Below are 19,273 nucleotides of genomic sequence, written 5' to 3'. Positions count from 1 at the left end.
GATTGTCCCTTTGTCTCTATGACTTTTCATCAAATACTACTTTTAATTTATAGAATATTGTGGTTTTAAATCAGTACATATTTATATACATAATGTACACATATTTCACAGTGTTACCCTTTTTTTTCGAACAGATGTTTGCCTGTTTTTTGTTTGTTTGTTTGTTTGTTTGTTTTTTTCTGTGCCTCCAGGATTTCGAAATTTTTCGATCGCAAAATTAACGCAAAATCAAGGAAACTCCGCAATCTTCGGAGGAGCCGCAGTTATTCAAAAATTCCCGCAGATTCGGGCCGAGACGCGTCGTGTGACGTCATCAGAACGCGCGTTCAGCCGAAGCCGTCTTCAATTCTCGTGCGTTGACCATGAGTACAGCTGAAATCTCTCATTTACCAACAAACATCACTTTGGAAGACCGCGCAAAACTATTTCCTGCCAATTCAAGTAGTTTTCCGCAAAAAAGCACAAAAACGTCAGAAAATTGCAGCGCAAATGTTGAAGAAGAAAAAAAGCGGCAGCAAAATCGAGCATTTTTGGCCGCAACAATCACAAAAAACTCTTGATTTTCACAGGTGTGGGGATGTGTACAGGATGTTTTAACAGTACTATCATGGAAATGTGATTAAAACATATTTAAAGATGAGTATTGTAGGTTCTGTATTAACTCACTACAGACGTGTAGACTAGCTAGACTAGGGAGGTTATTACAATTCAAAAGGCTTTACACAATCAGTTTACTTTTGATGCTTAAATGTATAAATGCACCACAGTTTTATAATGAATGCATTTCTTTATACAGACTAAAGGGCCACAGTTACAGTATATTACAGTACAGTATTTAACCTTTGTGTATATTTGTCTATTTATTTATTTACTTACTGACTGACTGACATATTAATCTCACTGGTATATTGTGTGCATTATAGCATTATAGTCTTGAAAATCACTAATATAAATGTAAAAAGAAGAGATGACCAATACTGTATGGTTAACTCTTTTTTTTCTATAACATTCTGTAACACTCATAAACAATGTACAGTACAGAAGGAGGTCAGTTAAGGTTCCCACTGTTGTCATTATTGTTGCTGAAACAGTATATAAAAATGATGTAGGAAAAAAAATAGATAAGTTATGAAAGCTGTTATGAAATAAGTTTCATCCTTCCAATACGCTCCATAACTGGAGAGGTTTCCGCGCATGCGCAGAAACGCCGACCTGAAACCGGATGTGAGTGAAACGAAGGACAACAACGTTTGTTATTTGTAGCAGAATGTAGAAAACATTATAATCAGTTTTAATATATATATATTTCGCGATATATAACATAATTAGTTATTTACGTTAAAAAAACAACTTTAATCAGTTCCTGTTAAACAGGGAGGCTTACACTTAGATTTGAATACGAACACAACGCTTCGAGTTTATTTAGTTCTTATTTCTTCAAATAATCGTTTTACTATGCTTAATTGTATATTTATTTTAAATTTCTAGTCTATTTTTGGCAATGATATCAAATAACACAGTTCTTCGAAACCCCGCGCTAATTCCCGGTATCAGTTACAAAACTTGACAAGCTCAGGTTTTGTAACCGACATTCCTCTGGCCAATAGGAGCGCTCCTTTTCTGGCCACGTGACCGTGTATTTTTATGTAACACGCTGGCAGTGGCACGCGCAATTAAGGTTATCCTTATACACCAGTCTAGCTTTTGTAGCTTAGTGTTTGGTTAAAAATGTGTTTTCTACACGGATATTAATTTATTTCTTCTTTATTTTATTTTATTTTTTAAATTCCGTAGAAAAATAAAGCTGGAAAAAAATAATAACAATAAGATGTCGATTCAAGAGCCGGACCAAAACTGTGTCTCATCAGGGGACAGAGGGGGTTTCTTCATTCCGTCCGACACCGAGCAGGACTGGGCCGGGGAAGAAGACGGAGACCGGGTCGGGGTTCAGCAGAAACGCCTCAGAGGAGCGCTGGATGCGTTATTCAGAGCCGTGACGAGCGAGTCCGAGTCCGTGCGACCCGAACACATCAGCACTTTAGTGGAAATCATCGTGCGGAACTTTAAGAAGAAGGAAACCTCTGTTTTATGGGCGCAGAGCGCTCAGGACGGAGAACTGGACGGGGAACTGGACTGTCCCGGCTGTAACCGGTTTATATCGGAACCGGTTACCGTCGCGTGCGGACATTCCTACTGCAGGAGCTGCTTACAGGAAGCATTCCTGTCTAAATGTAGAAAATGCCATGAGGAGATCGGGGCGAAACATCTGCTCTGTGCTAATGTGCTCCTGTGTGGACTTTTAGAGAAATGGTTTCCGGAGGAAATACAGAAAACCAAGCGGATAGCAGAAGTGAAAGGGCTGCTGAGGAGCAAACAGTTCACCCAGGCGCTTTCATTAGCAACACAGCTGTTAGAATCCGGTAAGTTCTTCCTTTTATTTTTATTTTATTCACAATATTCATATTCTTTTAATTGTACAAACACAGTCTCACTCAGTAGTTCCAACACCGCCTGTTCTACACGGCTCGGGTCGCAGAACCAGCACACTGACTAACAGTTCTTTGTTATACTTTTTATGGAGTGTTGTGGAATGAAGCCCGGCTTTCACTGCGCATGCGCACTGCGCCCTCTGTTACAAAAGACAAACGCGAACAGCGCATGCGCGGAGCTAAAAGTTGCGTAAGGTGCTTCGTGACGCGGGTGTTCGGTTTTATAACGCGAGCGGTGTGTGTGTGTGTGTGTGTGTCTTCCACCAGCAGTCATGGGTTGTGAGATTATTAGGTTTATAAGCGTCGTGGAAAAACGGTGAAATGCAAGAGAGGCACAGGAAAAAAGAGAAAGGAGAACAAGTGGAGGTGTCGTGAATTCTCGCGAGATCTGCGTCCACGTGTAGAACTGTCAGTGGTGCCATAGCACAAAGCCGCCCGGTTCTGTCTCCCAGGTTCCCGACCCTGGTCTTGAAGAACCCCCTGATGGTGGCTGTGTGATAGAATGATTTAATCCGCCCTACACGATCATGTCACTCAAACATGCAGGCCACGCCCACAAGAGACACGACAGACCGCTGTACTCTAGATGAGGTCACTTAGCTTATTCTAGTTATTGTGTGTTGCTGGTTTTCTTTAGAACCCTGTCACTTGCATTGGGTTCTCAAGGTTCTTCGTGATTTTTAGCAGAGTGGGAACCTTCACGCTCACCCTGGTTCCACATCCTGTGGGCTAATTTTGGTGTCTAAGGATCTCTCTCTCTCTCTCTCTCTCTCTCTCTCTCTCTCTCTCTCTCTCTCACTCTAGACCCCAGTAATATCAGACTGCGAGTGTGTCGAGCCGAAGCGTATCGGCGTTTGCAGCACTATCGTCACGCTCTAGAAGACTTCGATGTGTGTGAGAGCATTGCTCCGTCTGTCGAGGTGGGCAACAAACTACACTTTACGATTACAGTTTACTTTCACATCAACTGTCTCACCACCACGACTGTTTCTCTCTCTGTGTCTCTCTCTCTCTGTCTCTCTCTCAGGTGGTGTTCTGTAAGGCTAAGCTGTTAAAAGAAATGGGTCGAGTGGACGAGTCTGTAAAACTCTTCCTGCAGTGTCTCTGTGTGGATCAGGACTTCCAGGAGGCCAGACAGGAAGTGGAAAATGTACGTAATAAATAAATAAATGAATAAATAAAATCATCACACGGTGAAACGCTGTATTCTGATTGGTCAGTCATGTTTTTTCTCCCTGTAGATCCTGTGTGATCTCCTGGTTCCGACATGTGAGGGCGTACAGGCGAGTCTGAAGCTCACACACACACAGAGTGATTTGTGTATTAGCCAGAGATGGAAAGTCGAATCGCACTTAAGTCGCAAAAAAAAAAGATGAGACTTGACTTGGACTTGGACCTCAGGGACTTGAGTTGGACTCGGACCTCAGGGACTTGTGAACGTGTCTGATATTAGCACATTAGCGTACTGACAGCGCTCTTTGTGTCCCTCAGACGCTCGAGGAGAGTTCGGAGCCCTCGGGTCTAATCCGAGCTCAGTCTCTACGGGCTCACGTAGCGGGCGGAGCCCGAGGAGAGGGGCTGAAGCGGGTTAGCTCCGCCCCTCAGCTGGGTGAAAAGGGAGCACTGCTGAAGAGGAAGCTGTCCGGGTTGGAGGCGGGGCCTGAAGTGGTGGAAACCGGCGACACCAAACACAAAAAGCACGGAGGTCAGTCGCCTCATTCGGGTTTTAGTATTAACATTTCCACACACACACACACACACACACACACACACACACACACGTCACAGGAGTGTGTTTTGATCTTCATCTCTCTCTTTCTCTCACACACACACTCTACAGTGAGCGCCACAGCGTCTGTGTGTAGCGATGAAGATAAACTCCACCTCAGTGTACCGAGAGATCTGCTGGACCCCAGCGACTTCGAGTGCTCGCTGTGCATGAGGTACAGAACATGTAGCCTTTATATCTAACCCAGCTGGCTAACCTAGCCACAGCTAAGCTACAGCTAAACTCTGTTTCTCTCTCTCTCTCTCTCTCTGTATGTGTCTGTTGTAGACTGTTCTATGAGCCGGTGACGACGCCGTGTGGACACACGTTCTGTAAGAGCTGCCTGCAGAGGAGTTTAGATCACAGCCCTCAGTGTCCTCTGTGTAAAGAGAGCCTGAGACTGGTGAGTGAGGACATCTGCTCAAATAAACAACATTAATGTTGCTAACAGTGAGGCCATGCTAACCGTGCTCCGCTGACTCAGCCACCTTAGTGTCTTTCTGTTCCAACTGGAACCCGATTCATAACCGACTTTCAGTGAGCCCGAAGCGAAGCTGCTGATTGGTCAGCTGCCGTGATGATGTCATCAGCAAGCAGTTGGAATTCAAATGGGAAAAAATTCCATCAGTGTGGAGAAAATCTCACTTTAATCTGAAACATAAACTAATTACTTACACAAATATCCACTGAAATTACACGTGTGCACTGAGAAAAGCGAAGCGGGACTTCATAATAATAATAATAATAATCCATCATATTCGTTATCATTAGTAATAACTTTTATTACTGACCTAATTCATTCATGTTAAATGCATTTTTATGTTAACAAATACCAAGCAGTAATAAACATGAAGAATACAGTCATTTTATTGAAATAGAAATTAAATTAATGTTAAATATTTAAAATTCATAATTATATATTTGTATATTTTTTGTATGTATTTTTTATATATATGTATATAATTTAAGTCTCTGACTCTCTCTTTCTTTCTCTGCCTGCCTGTCTGTCTCTCTTTCTTTCTTTCATTTAACATTTAAATAAACTACAGTAATAGTTATAATAGTAAATAATGTATTTGTTACTGTAAACATTTTATAATAATAATAATAATAATGCTGTGTGTTCAGTACCTGGCCTCTCGGAGGTTCTACATCACGCGTGTGCTTGATGACATCATCAGGCGTTACCTGTCTGAGGAGCATGCTGGGAGACAAAAGATACACAACGATGAAACGAAAGAGCTGTCAGAGTAAGCAGCACACACACACACACACACACACACAAACACGGTTTAGTCTTCTCTGCTCTAACTCTCTCTCTCTCTCTCTCTCTCTCTCTCTCTCTCTCTCTCTCTCAGTTTAGAGAATAACCTTCCTATCTTCGTGTGTACGATGGCGTATCCCACCGTCCCCTGCCCCCTGCACGTCTTCGAGCCTCGGTACCGCCTCATGATCCGCCGCTGCATGGAGACGGGAACGCGACAGTTCGGCATGTGCATCAGCGACACACACAAAGGGTGTGTGTGTGAGGGGCTGCTTTAATTGTGCTGTTTTTGACATTTTTCATTAATTCATAAGAGAAAGTACAGGAAGAAGTGTGTGTGTGTGTGTGTGTGTGTGTGTGTGAGAGGGAGAGAGGGGGAGAGAGAGAAGACGACCAGAAAAAAACTTTGAGTGTCTGTGTTAAAGGGGTGTGTGTGTGTGTGTGTGTGTGTGTGTGTGTGTGTGTGTGTGTGTGTGTGTGTTTCAGGTTCGCGGATTTCGGCTGCATGCTTCACATACGTAACGTGCACTTTCTGCCGGACGGACGCTCGGTGGTAGACACATTCGGAGGGAAACGGTTCCGTGTCATCACACGCAGCATGAGGGACGGGTACTACATCGCTAACATCGAGTACCTGCAGGACCAGAGAGTGAGCACACACACACACACACACACACACACACACACACACACACACACACACACACACACATACATACACACACACACACACCCCCCTACCTCTGCATCAATTAAGACCACATATGAACAGATTGATGTGTAGCTTGTGTGCAGCTGAGCCTCTGATGTAAAGTGTGTGTGTGTGTGTGTGTTAGGTGGAGGGGACAGAGGAGCTGCAGCTGCAGGATCTGTATGATCAGGTGTATAATCAGGCGAGTGTGTGGTTTCACGCTCTGGAGAACCGATTCAGGAACCAAATACTGCAGCACTTTGGGCCCATGCCTGAGAAAGAGAATGATATACAGGTAATACACACACACACACTATATATATATATATATATATATATATATATATATATATATATATATATATATATATATTAATTGATTGATTACACACACACCTAGATCCCTGTTCTTTAAATAAAACAGGGCGCTCGCTCACACCTGATCGTCATCCCATTGACTGAAAACACCTGACTCTAATCTCACATTACTTCACATACTTTCCCCACTCACAGATCTGTATTATTGGATCATTTTCCTCAATAAATAAATGACCAAGTATAAGATTTGTCTTATTTGTTTAACTGGGTTAAGTCCATTTAGGACTTGTGTGAAAATCTGATGATGTTTTGGGTCATAGGTCAGATATAGAGAAAATTGTAAAGGGTTCAAAAACTAACTACCTACTGACCCCCAGTGGATGGAGTTGGAATTTTTTTGGTGTTATGTAGCATTATATTCTCATTCTCTCTCAATCTCTCTGCAGTCCAGTCCTAATGGTCCGGCATGTTGTTGGTGGTTATTGGCGGTTCTCCCAGTGGATCCTCGTTATCAGCTCTCGGTTCTCTCCATGACGACACTCAGAGAACGTCTGGTTAAGATCCAGCACATCCTCGCGTACTTGCAGAACACACACGCAGAGTAGAACGCACTTCCTCACGCCCTAATGCAGTAGTATTATTGTGCCGTCCTACATTAGCACAGAGACAGTCCTGATTATACACACACACACACACACACACACACACACACACACACACACCCCGTGTGTTCTGAATGAAACAAATCCCAAATGCTGAGATTAGTAATGTATTTTTTTGTCATATTTGTAATAAAAACAAAACTGAATTTACTCTTAAATCTTAAAACTCAGAAATCAAATTAAGACTGAATCAGATGGTGATGTACAGAAATGCGTTAGAGCCTGACCATGTTCATAATCCACTGATATGATTTCTAAGGAGCATACTGCTGTAGAATTATTGGCACCCTCGGTGAGATTATGAAACAATTAGATCTTATCAAGAGAAACATTTATAAAATGTAGCTGAAGCATGTTTGACTTTTTCTAACATTTTATTTTATAGCGACCCTGCACCTGAGTGTTCAGGAACTCTCACCCATGACTTCCTGTTACACCCGGGTGTAAATATGAGGTCTCTTCTCTCTCTCTCACACACACACACACACACACACACACGTGTTCATTAACATGGGGAAAGTGCCAGTCGTTCTGGGGCGGAGTTGATCTTTCTAAAGCAGGCAGTACAGACCTTAGCACACGGCTTGTGGTGTAAGATGTGTTCACATGCATCACTTCCTGTGATTAGCGCCCTCTACAGTATGAACGCAGAGTATTTAAGTAGACTTGAATGGCGTTTAATCAGCGTGATTTCGGCTGCTGCTGCACATTATTAATATTAATACTGAAACATTCAAAAAGGCCGATTTAATCTGCTGAGATCTCAGTCAGGTTCTGATCACGGAGTCGTTATCACACGCTTATGGACAAAAATACAGATTCATTCCACAGAAGCAACACGGAGCGCACAAAAATGTGATTTAAAACATTATCATGACCCGGGTTCATCAGGAGGGATCATAAAAAAAACAACTTCAAAGGGAAGATTTTTTATTTATATATATATATATATATATATATATATATATATATATATAATGACACAACTTAAGCCTTAATTTTATAAGAAAAATGACATCACATTAACGCACAATAAATAATTTTTACTCTCCAATTAAACATTATGTACACACTGCCTTATTCTATCTGCAGATGGTTCCTGATGGATTTGAAAGATCCAGTGAGTAGAAATTCAGATCTTAGAATTAGAATAATAATAATAATAATAATAATAATAATAATGATGATGATAATAATAATAAAAGGTTGAATGATATTGTGAAGAATAATGCTCGCTGAAAGTAACAGAAATAATCAAGCCTCATTTACTTAAATTTAAAGTCACTAAATTTGTAAAGTGTGTTCATAAATTCCAAAAGCACAGGCATGTGTTTCACTGAGCCCACACTTCAGGCTCTCCAGGATTTTGTGAGCGCAGAATTTAACGCAAAATCAAGGAAACGCCGCGATATTCGGAGGAGCGTGCGATTTTTCTAAATTTCCGCATATTTTCTGGAGATTCGGGCCGAGACGCGTCATGTGATGTCATCCCGACGCGCGTTCAGCCGACGCCCTCTTCCATTCACGTGCGTCGATCATGAGTACAGATAAATCTCTCATTTACCAACAAACATCACTGCGAAACAATTCGGAATTTGTAATTGTGATTTCACTGATTCGAGTAGTTTTGCGGAAAAAAAAAAAAAAAAACACAAAAATTCCGTAAGTCGCATCACAAATTTTGAAAAAGAAGCCGCGGTAAAATCGAGCGTTTTTGGCCGCAACGGTCACAAAAAAACTCTGCGGCATCCTGTACGGACTGACGACATAATCGCAGTCCCATTCATCTACAGCACTGATTGATTTATTTATTTTCAGAAAAAAGCACGATGATGATGATGATTATAATTATTATTACAGTTATCTGATAAAGGAATTGTGCAACTGTAGATGAGGCAGAAAAACCCCTCGATTCTTTGTTGTTTTTGCGATTTGAAGTTAAAGCTGTGACTCCTGAAAGAGAAACGTTCTGATCTGTAATCAGCGTGTTCGTATTAATCCAGTGTTCCTTCCATTGTTTTCATGTTTGTGCTCTAATCGCTTTGGCACGTATGAAATTGCACTACTCTGAGCTCGGCATGCGCTGATCATCAGCTACACAACACGACAAATCATCAACAGACAACAGCGACGTAAACGTTCAACACGCCATGCACCGGAATGAACCACGCTGGACCAAAAAACAGACCGAGGAGAAGGTTTCTCCACACGTTACACGTTTCTCCACGCGTTACACGTTTCTTTACAGACCGAGTAGAAGGTTTCTCCACGCCTTACACGTTTCTCCACGCTTTACACGTTCAGTGGTTCGTTTTTCCCCCCAGAACTAAACATAAAGTAAAAAAAAAAAAAAAGCACAGTGTCTTTCCAGAACTTCCTGGTTCCAGTATATATATCATCATAATATTTTCTCGGTGTCGTTTTGAATTGATTTGTTCAGTTTATATTGACAGTTGGGGATTTAAAATTTTTAAAGGAATTATTTTTAATATAATAAGTAAGTATTTATGAGTGAGAGATCTAACGCTCCGGTGTTGGTCTCTCTACCGAGTGCTTTATTTATTTATTTCTTTTCTTTGATCCTGGTGGGATTTCGGTGCATCGCTGGTATAAAACATGACATGAGATTATAGTTTTCTAAAATGAAACTAAAAGCTGGTCCTGTGATGAGGATATGCGAGTTAGTTGTGCATCAGCTCATGCCTGCTCAGAACACGGACTTCCAAATGTATTCATTTTTATATTATTACGATTGTTATGATTTGTTGTTATTAATAAATGGAGCTTTAGAGAGCTCGAGTGTCGTGTTGAGAGAGAGAGAGAGAGAGAGAGAGAGAGAGAGCGAGAGTGAGAACTTCCACCAGAAATGAACGATGATAAGCTAGGGTTAGTTTTGTCAGGTTTTGAGTTTGTGTTAATGTTGTGTATCGTGGCGATTAGAGCAGAAGAGTGGATTGTTGTGTAAAGATTTTGCGTATTTTCCACACCGTGCGATCGCACTACCACTTTCTGCCTTATTAAAATCTTTTATTTTATTCCCTGCCTGACAGTTTGGTTTTAATCGCTCTTCTTCTTCTTCTTCTTCTTCTTCTTCCTGTGTGTACAGTTTAACAGATCGGTGAAAATCATTTGATTTTTTTTTTTTAATTATTCTTTTTTTTTCTTTCTTTCTTTTTTTTTTTTTTTTTTACAGAATTGTGCTTTTTTTTTTTTTTGCTTGGATATTTATGTTAATTTTAATTTAAAATAAAGCTTAAAAATTATGCTTAATCTCACTGTCACTGATCTCCTCCACCAGGTGGCGCTACACACACACACTTACTTCACAAATAATATCTGAAGGAAAAGCAGTGTAATGATTTAGAACTTTCAGACATTTCAGTGTACATTATACATTTAAATTATTCATATTGTTTAATAATAAAAAAGTTTTTAATTAAAAACCCCACTGGTTCATTATGGTGAATTAAAAAAAAAATCTGAACGTTTAAATTGAATCTTCATTTAAAAAGCCAGATTTATAGTGTGAGTGTGTGTGAATGTGAGTGCGTGTGTGTGAGAGTGTGTGAATGTGAGTGTGTGTGAATGTGAGTGAGTGTGTGTGTGTGTGTGTGTGTGTGTGTGTGTGAGTGGCGCAGTGGTTTGATATTAATATTCAGTTTCAGAATAATTTGATATTTATTGAATATATTTCACGCTTTTCTTCCTACACTATATGCAGCACATCTTTAATGTTTAATTGCTGAATAAAATATTTAATAATGAGGTGAGTTTAAAACCGAAACGTTTCACTGGACCTCCAGAAGGACGTCACCGAGCCGACAGCATCATCACGAACTCTGAAAGACAAAGAACACACGTATATTATCACTGATTATTATTATTATTATTAACGTTATAACTAACATTAACACACTATAAACCTCAGCACTGATGACGCAGAGGAACAGCGGAGATAACACGTTACGGTTTCTATAGTAACAGCTCGTTCACGGGGGCATTTACAGCGGACGCTCCATATAAACAGATTTAAAAACTGTTGAGGTGGAGGAGTTTTGTGTAAATGTATGATTTATGGAAGGAGTCTCCAGTGTCAGCAACGTCGAGAGAGAGTGGGGACATGCTGTAACAGGAAAATAATCATCTTCAGGGAGGTAACAGTAACTTCATCACTCGGTATGTGACAGGAACAGCACCGGTATTACATTTACATTTACTCATTTAGCAGATGCTTTCATCCAAAGCGACTTACAAATGAGAAATTTGGTATTGTTTAATTCATTTGCAGAACATTAAATAAAACAAAAATAAAATAATAATCCAATGGTGTAACGCTGGCTGTATACGTGTGTAACTATGTGTGTAAACTCTATACGTGTGTAACTATATATGCTAGCTGTATACGTGTGTAACTATGTATGCTATCTGTACATGTGTGTAAGCTGTATACGTGTGTAAGCTGTATACGTGTGTAATGCTAGCTGTATACATGTGTAAGCTGTATACGTGTGTAAGCTGTATACGTTTGTAATGCTAGCTGTATACGTGTGTAATGCTAGCTGTATACGTGTGTAAGCTGTATACGTGTGTAAGCTGTATACGTGTGTAATGCTAGCTGTATACGTGTGTAAGCTGTATACGTGTGTAAGCTGTATACGTGTGTAATGCTAGCTGTATACGTGTGTAAGCTGTATACGTGTGTAAGCCATATACGTGTGTAAGCTGTATACGTGTGTAATGCTAGCTGTATACGTGTGTAAGCTGTATACGTGTGTAATGCTAGCTGTATACGTGTGTAAGCTGTATACGTGTGTAAGCTGTATACGTGTGTAATGCTAGCTGTATACATGTGTAAGCTGTATACGTGTGTAAGCTGTATACGTGTCTAATGCTAGCTGTATACGTGTGTAAGCTGTATACGTGTGTAAGCTGTATACGTGTGTAAGCCATATACGTGTGTAAGCTGTATACATGTGTAATGCTAGCTGTATACGTGTATAATGCTAGCTGTATACGTGTGTAAGCTGTATACCTGTGTAAGCTGTATACGTGTGTAATGCTAGCTGTATACGTGTGTAATGCTAGCTGTATACGTGTGTAAGCTGTATACGTGTGTGTAAGCTGTATACGTGTGTAAGCTGTATACGTGTGTAATGCTAGCTGTATACGTGTGTAAGCTGTATACGTGTGTAATGCTAGCTGTATACGTGTGTAAGCTGTATACGTGTGTAATGCTAGCTGTATACATGTGTAAGCTGTATACGTATGTAAGCTGTATACGTGTGTAATGCTAGCTGTATACGTGTGTAAGCTGTATACGTGTGTAAGCTGTATACGTGTGTAAGCTGTATACGTGTGTAATGCTAGCTGTATACCTGTGTAAGCTGTATACATGTGTAAGCTGTATACGTGTGTAATGCTAGCTGTATACGTGTGTAAGCTGTATACGTGTGTAAGCCGTATACGTGTGTAAGCCGTATACGTGTGAGCACCGCCGCATCAGCGAATTTTTCAAACGAGAAAATTCGAGTTGAGAAAAGAAACATTACTAAAGTGAGATGTGGCTAAGGGGGCGGGGCTTCCAAGGTGTCAGTTAATATCGGAGAGTTGAAAACACCTGTGCACCTGTCAATCAATCCGGATTGATTGTGGATTGGCTGTCAGTGTTATCGGAGGGGAAGAAGGCTCTTCTGGTGGGTTTTTAGAGATAAGTCGTAGCAGCGTACGGCATTAATAAAACGTTGTTGTTTTACATAAAGCTCAGACAAATCCACCAGGGCTGCAACTAACAATTATTTTGATCGTCGATTAATCGAGCAGTTTGGATTAAAAGGAAAGTTTTTATTTTTGTGTATTTTTTTTTAAAAAACGTGTTCTTCCACATTCTGCCCGACGTTGTCCTTCAAACACGGTGCAAACTGAAGGCTATGAAACGGTATTAACTGTGTCTGTGTGGGCTATGCTATACATCAAGCGAAGGATTTAAAAAATATAACATTTTAATATTTAATTTTAATATCTGAGTTATCTCGAAATGACCAGAACATCTTCTGCATGGTTTCTAATCACAGTTTCTCACCATCAAAGTCCACGGTTCCGTCTCCGTTGAGGTCGATGTCAGACAGAATCTCCTCCAGCTCTCCCTTCTTCAGCTTTTCACCCAGCAGCGTCTTCATCGACTCCTTCAGCTCCTCGAAGCTGATCCTTCCGTCTCCATTACAGTCAAACTGAGGCAGAGAGAGAGAGAGAGAGAGAGAGAGGAATATTGTACTACATACATTCAGGATGTGTGTTTAGATCAATCTCTTGTGTTTTGGAGTGCGGTTCTATCTCAGGTAGATGTATCTTCAGTAGCAGTGTCCTGCTCAGGGTTGCGCTGGATCCCGAGTCTGTCCCCGGAACACCGGGATCCGGACAGGGATGCGCTCTGGATGGGACGCCAACCAATTGCAACGCTTCATTTCTGATCCAAAACAATTTCAGGAAGTAATCAAGAGATGATAGACTTTTTTTTTTTAGCCCCAATCGTTCCTACACACACCGCAGTGGATATTTTTACGTTCTAGTGTGAAATCAGAACCGAACAGGAGACAATCCAAAAATACTCGTTTCATGTTGATTCTGAATAAGCAAAATATATTATTAAGATATAGATAACATCTATAAGGTGAGAACATACCATCGGCTCCTCCTGTCAGTCAGAAGAAACTCAGATTCCTGTACCATTAAAATACTCCTCTGAATCAGACACTCTAATTGGCTCTGATGCGAACAGTACATTAATAATGGTGTTTAAATTGTGTCAATAAACGCCACCGACGGAGAACCGATTCCACTAACACGAGAAAACTGGTCTTGTTCTTCTCATCAACCACTGAGACTAAAGCTCAGGGTCTAAGACAGGATCTAATGGTACTCTGGGACGTGACTAGCAGACGGGATCGTGTTACAGGAGATAGTCCAGTACTACAAAGTAGCTTGATGACAGTAAAAATTGCCCACATCTAAGTTTGAACAGTTGGCGAGCCAGCCAGGAGCGAGCCAGACATCGAGGATGATCATCTCCTGTCATGTCCTGCTCCATCGCAGTCATATCGTAGGATCTCAGCTGGAATTCGAGACGTTACGGACACTTCATTAGGTGCTGAGTACTCGCCTGTTTGAAAGCACAGTGCAGCTCTCGCACTCCAACCATGTGAGCCGTCTCCATCAGCATCCTCGGACCCATGAGGTCGCAGAAATCATCGAAATCTACATGACCGCCCCCTACACACACACACACACACACACACATACACACACACACAGACTTTTTATTCAAGCCAATAAGCTCTGTGTGTGTAAATGTATTTGATTTCAATTTGAAAGCTATAATAAGCTGCATGATGAAATCATGGTATCGTGATTTTCATGACATGAAGATCGTGTGTGTGTGTGTGTGTGTGTGTGTGTGTGTTCTAAATGAAACACACTTAAGTAGTGTCATGTTTTAATCACAGAAATAAGAAAGATTCCAACATGTTGATCATCTCCATGACGTGAAGAGACAGAAACGTCGGTATCTGAAACACACACACACACACACACACACACGTTATACATGCTCACATTTCATCTTGATCTGCTGGATGATCTCAATCAGCTCCATCTCTGTTGGCATGTACCCCATCGTCCTCATGCAGTCCGCTACGTCTTTATAGTGCAGATATCCGTCCTGATCATAATCAAACTCCTTAAAGGCTAGTTGCAGCTCTACACAACACACACACACACACACACACACACACACACACACACAAGCAGTTTTGGTCAAGCTGTGATTTGCAGCTGCACTTCTGTCTGAGCTGCTGTTATAGAAAATTAATCAACACCTTCTGACCAATCAGAATCCAGAACTCAGCAGCACCGTGGTGTAAAATAGTTCAAGTAAGTACAGGCATTTGGCTTCTCTACACATCCCTGCTGCTGTCAGCCAATAAAAACACACATACACTCACCATCCAGCTCCTCCGGCATCAGCTTTCTGTCCTGGAGAGAGAGAGAGAGAGAGAGAGAGAGAGATGACTCAAACAGAAACTAAATATGGAAATCATCAGTCCCAGGAGATGTGTCCCATAAATATTCACTATTTATTCACTATCATTCACACACACACACACACACACACACACACACACACACACCACAGCAGCTCAGCACATTTAGTTTGTATTTCATTTTCATTTAGAAACGCTAGGAAGCTCTGGAGGCGATAAACATAGTGAGAAAAGACAGGAAATTTATCAGAGAGAGAAAGTGAGGAACTAATATGAAAAAATTCAGAGACACAAAACAGATGAAACACACACACACACACACTCACACACACACACACACACACACACACACACACACAGTCTAATTGGATAACACCATATCATGCTTTGCTGTCCCTGACGTCAGTACAAACACATGCTGTGACTAACAAGATGAAATAGCAAGACTGTCTACAGCAACCACACACACACACACACACACACACCATCTCAATACAACTGCATGTCACATCCCTCTAATCATCTTTTCCCCGCTCCACCCTGTGTAGCTCCTCCCCTTTCTGGGTCAAGGAAATCTATTTGTGTTGCGTCTCAGAGTGGTGGATTATGGGTAAGCGTGTCTCAGCGGCATCCTGATAGCCTCACGTGCAGTCCTCCTAAATCCTAACAGTGCAGTGTGTGTATCTTCAGTGCTGTGCATCAAGCAGCCTTCAGGTTAATCCTGATTGGACGAGGCGGGGAGGTGTGTGCGGTTGTGTACCCTGAAAAGTTGTACGCCTTTTCCCACAGGTTCTAATATGAATTTCATAGCAGTACAGCTGGTATTGATTCTTTACTCTGATATCTTATCTAATATCTTTTTTTTATATTTTATTCATATTTTATTTTATGTATTTATTTTATTCTATATTTCTGGGACTTCCTACCTGGGATTAATAATCTTATCTTATTTTATCTTGCTTCTCATCTACATTTTATTTATCTAGAGTACTATAACTATAAAACTAAAGCTAATGTTTTGGTGGTTAAGCTGAGCAGAGCAACAGATGGATTACAGTCGGAAACTGTACACGTACAAAGTCACACACACACACACACACACACACACACACACACATCAATTTTCATTATATCATGTCATTATTTTGTGTTTCACACTCGCACGCTGGATGTGTGAGGAGACTGACAGTGATTCATCATCACAGGTTATTAATATGCTTGTAATCGCCTTATCTTTCAGCCTTGCGGATAGGAAGCAGAGTGTTTAGATGTCTCCCACACACACACACACACACACACACACTCCTCATCTATTCTCTTTTTTGACTGCAGTCACACAAATGTGGTGTAGTAAATGTAAGTTGAAGTTGAAGGTACAATTTGCTTTTGATTTTATGAACCTCATGTTTACGCTAGCAGCTGTGCAGTTGTTTGTATCGCTTGTCGTTTGTCCAGCATTTCCCCCGTTTTTCCCGCTTTGTTCTCATGAGATCTATAAATTAACTAGTATGAAACTAAACGGTAATGTTAACGGTCTGCACTTATATAGCGCTTTTTTAACCTTAGCAGTTCTACAAAGCCCTTTACACTGTCTCTGCATGTGGAGTCATGTGGAGTCATGTGGAGGCATGTGGAGGCATGTGGAGGCATGTGGAAGTCATGTGGAAGTCATGTGGAGTCATGTGGAGGCATGTGGAAGTCATGTGGAAGTCATGTGGAGGCATGTGGAAGTCAATGTTTGCCGGGAATCGAACTGCCAACCCTATGATTAGTGGACAACCTGCTCTACCACCTGATCCACAGCCGCCCCAGTGTACTAGTGTAAACTAATGTGAAAATCACACTAGTGATTATATATATATATATATATATAAAACAGTGTGTAAATCAGTTCTATGATTTAGATTAAGTGTAACGCTAGGCTTCGTGCTAGTTTCTGTCTCAGATTAGCGAAGTTTAGGGTGAATTTATGGTCTCGGTATTTTAAGAATCAACCCTGATATGATCCGACATCGAATTCACATTAACTCTAAGATTAAGTTAAAGTGATGTAGTTGTGTTGATACGATCAGGGGTTGTTTGTTTTTCAGGTAAAAGGCAAAAACATTGACAAAAAAAAATATTCCAAGAATTTATGAATACAAAAACTCAAAATCAGAATCTTCCAGACTTACACTCATCCTCTGATGTTGTGTGAGCCGCATTTTAACGATTTCCTTTCTTAGCACTTTTATTTACTTATGTACGATTGTGAATTTTCGCCCCTTTGTGGTAGAAATACTTTCTGTGGAAGAGCATTTCGTAACGCGAGTTGTGCCGAGTCGTTCTCTACCGCGCGGATTAATCTGCAAGCTGTGAACGTTAAGCAACACCCGCGGCTGCGGCCTAAACCGCATAGTATTCCCGAATAGGGTGCCTAAATAGTATAAACACCACTGGTGTACTGACGTACTATTCAGTGGGGCAGTGTGTGGTTTGGGACGCAGCCAAAAACAAGTAACATTTGAAAGAGACTAATTCTTTCCTTTTAGCTAGCGCGCTAACAGTAGCTGTTTTGTGCCATATTATATCCCGCGGTTTGTGAATATATAACTGTGAAGAAAGGAAACTGCGAGATCAGAATGCAGCACAAAGCTGAAAGTAGCGAGCTACACGGCTAACGTTAGCACGTTAGCAAAAAACAGCCGTTTTGTTGAAGGAGAATCGGTCAGTCAGTGAGACTCTCTCTCGCGCGCGCGCGCGCGCGCGCGCAACTCTCTGTGGTAATCCTTCTGCGCGCCCAATTTTCCCGCCAAGTTCCAACCCCACAGCTCTGACAGGACTGTCATGGCGACTCATGTTCCATATTAAAGCCCTTTAGCTTCAAAACTAAATTCTTCCTCTCCGCAGATAACGGAATATAAACTATATTCTTGAATATTCTTGAGACACCTCTGTAGTGACCTGCCGTACCTGTCCGAACAGCGTGTTCAGGAAGGACGTGTACGCGGTTACAGAGCTCTGGCTTATTTTTCTTTTCAGATTCTCAGCTTTAGATTCTTTAGTGCTGCTTTTCAAAGCCGAGCGTAGCGGAGGATCTGATGGAGGAGAGGAACCGGAGGAGGAACTGAGGAGAGAGACAGAGAGAAAAGTGTTGGCACTCAATTCCGGAATTTTAAAAGTGCAATCGAACACTTGAGCGTTCATCACCCTCAACACTCTGAAATGACTTACTTTTGACTCGAGGACGGTTTGCTCCTCTGAGACATGCTGAAGGAAGAAAATAAAGGATTTTATTCCATTCTTGTTGTTGTAATCTCTTCACGGTTCACCTAAAACCCTGCCATGATCCATTGACATAAAACAAGTAGCTACACAATAATGATCTAGATGTAGCTTACAGTAGGATTTTAAATAAAGTTCACAACATAATAAGGCTAGTTTGCTAGCTGAAGATTTGTTAAAAGAATCGCGTCTGAAAAACGCTCGAGGAACAGGAACTGAAATAGTTTGGTGCTTGTCATTTGTTTGCAGTGAATTGCGATACTTGTTTTTCCTTCTTCACGTATGAACTATAATTAATTTCCTACGGTGTAGCGTTTGTTATTCAGTCCCTCCAGGATTCCGCAGTTTTGCGAATGCAGAAATTAGCGCCAAATCCAACAAAATTTCCCCATAATTTCCGCAAATTTATGATGCAAAACGCATCGCGACGTGATCACGACGCGCAGTCAGCCAAAGCCGTCTTCGATTCATGTGCATCGAACATGAGTACAGCTAAAAGGTCTTTATTTAGCAACAAACATCGCTGTGAAAGGCCGTGCAATCGTAATTTCTGCAATTCGAGTAGTGCTCTGAGAGAAAAAGCACAAAAAAACCTTGCAAGTTGCGTCGCAAATTTTGCAAAAAGACGCAGCAAAATCAAGTGTTTTTTGGCTGCAACAATCACACACACACACACACACACAAAAAATGAAATCCTGTACAGACTAGTTATATTTGTAAATAAATAATGTGGAGGGGGATTTGTGAAGCCACTGAAGTCTGTTTAAATGGAGACAGTTCC

General features: G+C 41.1%; 2 protein-coding genes across 3 annotated transcripts; one reads left to right on the top strand and one right to left on the bottom strand.

Moving 5' to 3' along the window:
- Positions 1–1,549: 1,549 nt before the first annotated feature.
- lonrf1l (LON peptidase N-terminal domain and ring finger 1, like) lies at positions 1,550–10,462 on the top strand. The gene is made up of 12 exons (XM_017467914.3): positions 1,550–2,420; positions 3,294–3,409; positions 3,517–3,639; positions 3,731–3,772; positions 3,981–4,194; positions 4,330–4,432; positions 4,546–4,660; positions 5,386–5,507; positions 5,616–5,774; positions 6,008–6,170; positions 6,358–6,507; positions 6,977–10,462. The coding sequence occupies exons 1-12, from the start codon at positions 1,829–1,831 to the stop codon at positions 7,133–7,135; spliced, it is 2,058 nt and encodes a 685-aa protein (XP_017323403.1). The 5' UTR covers positions 1,550–1,828; the 3' UTR covers positions 7,136–10,462.
- Positions 10,463–10,901: 439 nt separating this feature from the next.
- Positions 10,902–18,476, bottom strand: cabp4 (calcium binding protein 4). 2 transcript variants are annotated; one of them, XM_047155773.2, is made up of 6 exons: positions 18,181–18,476; positions 15,190–15,220; positions 14,801–14,944; positions 14,349–14,458; positions 13,272–13,419; positions 10,902–11,031 (listed from the first exon to the last, which is right to left on the bottom strand). In XM_047155773.2, exons 1-6 carry the CDS (start codon positions 18,412–18,414, stop codon positions 11,003–11,005), a joined length of 696 nt encoding a protein of 231 aa, XP_047011729.1. In that variant the 5' UTR covers positions 18,415–18,476; the 3' UTR covers positions 10,902–11,002. The 2 variants fall into 2 exon arrangements, with proteins under 2 accessions (XP_047011729.1, XP_017322762.1); XM_017467273.3 differs by lacking the exon at positions 18,181–18,476 and adding an exon at positions 17,403–17,614.
- Positions 18,477–19,273: the final 797 nt, after the last annotated feature.

Source organism: Ictalurus punctatus, chromosome 5, assembly GCF_001660625.3.
Source record: "Ictalurus punctatus breed USDA103 chromosome 5, Coco_2.0, whole genome shotgun sequence".
NCBI lineage: Eukaryota > Metazoa > Chordata > Actinopteri > Siluriformes > Ictaluridae > Ictalurus > Ictalurus punctatus.
The sequence above is the reverse complement of the archived record's forward strand: the minus strand, read 5'-3'. Positions and strand labels throughout refer to the sequence as shown.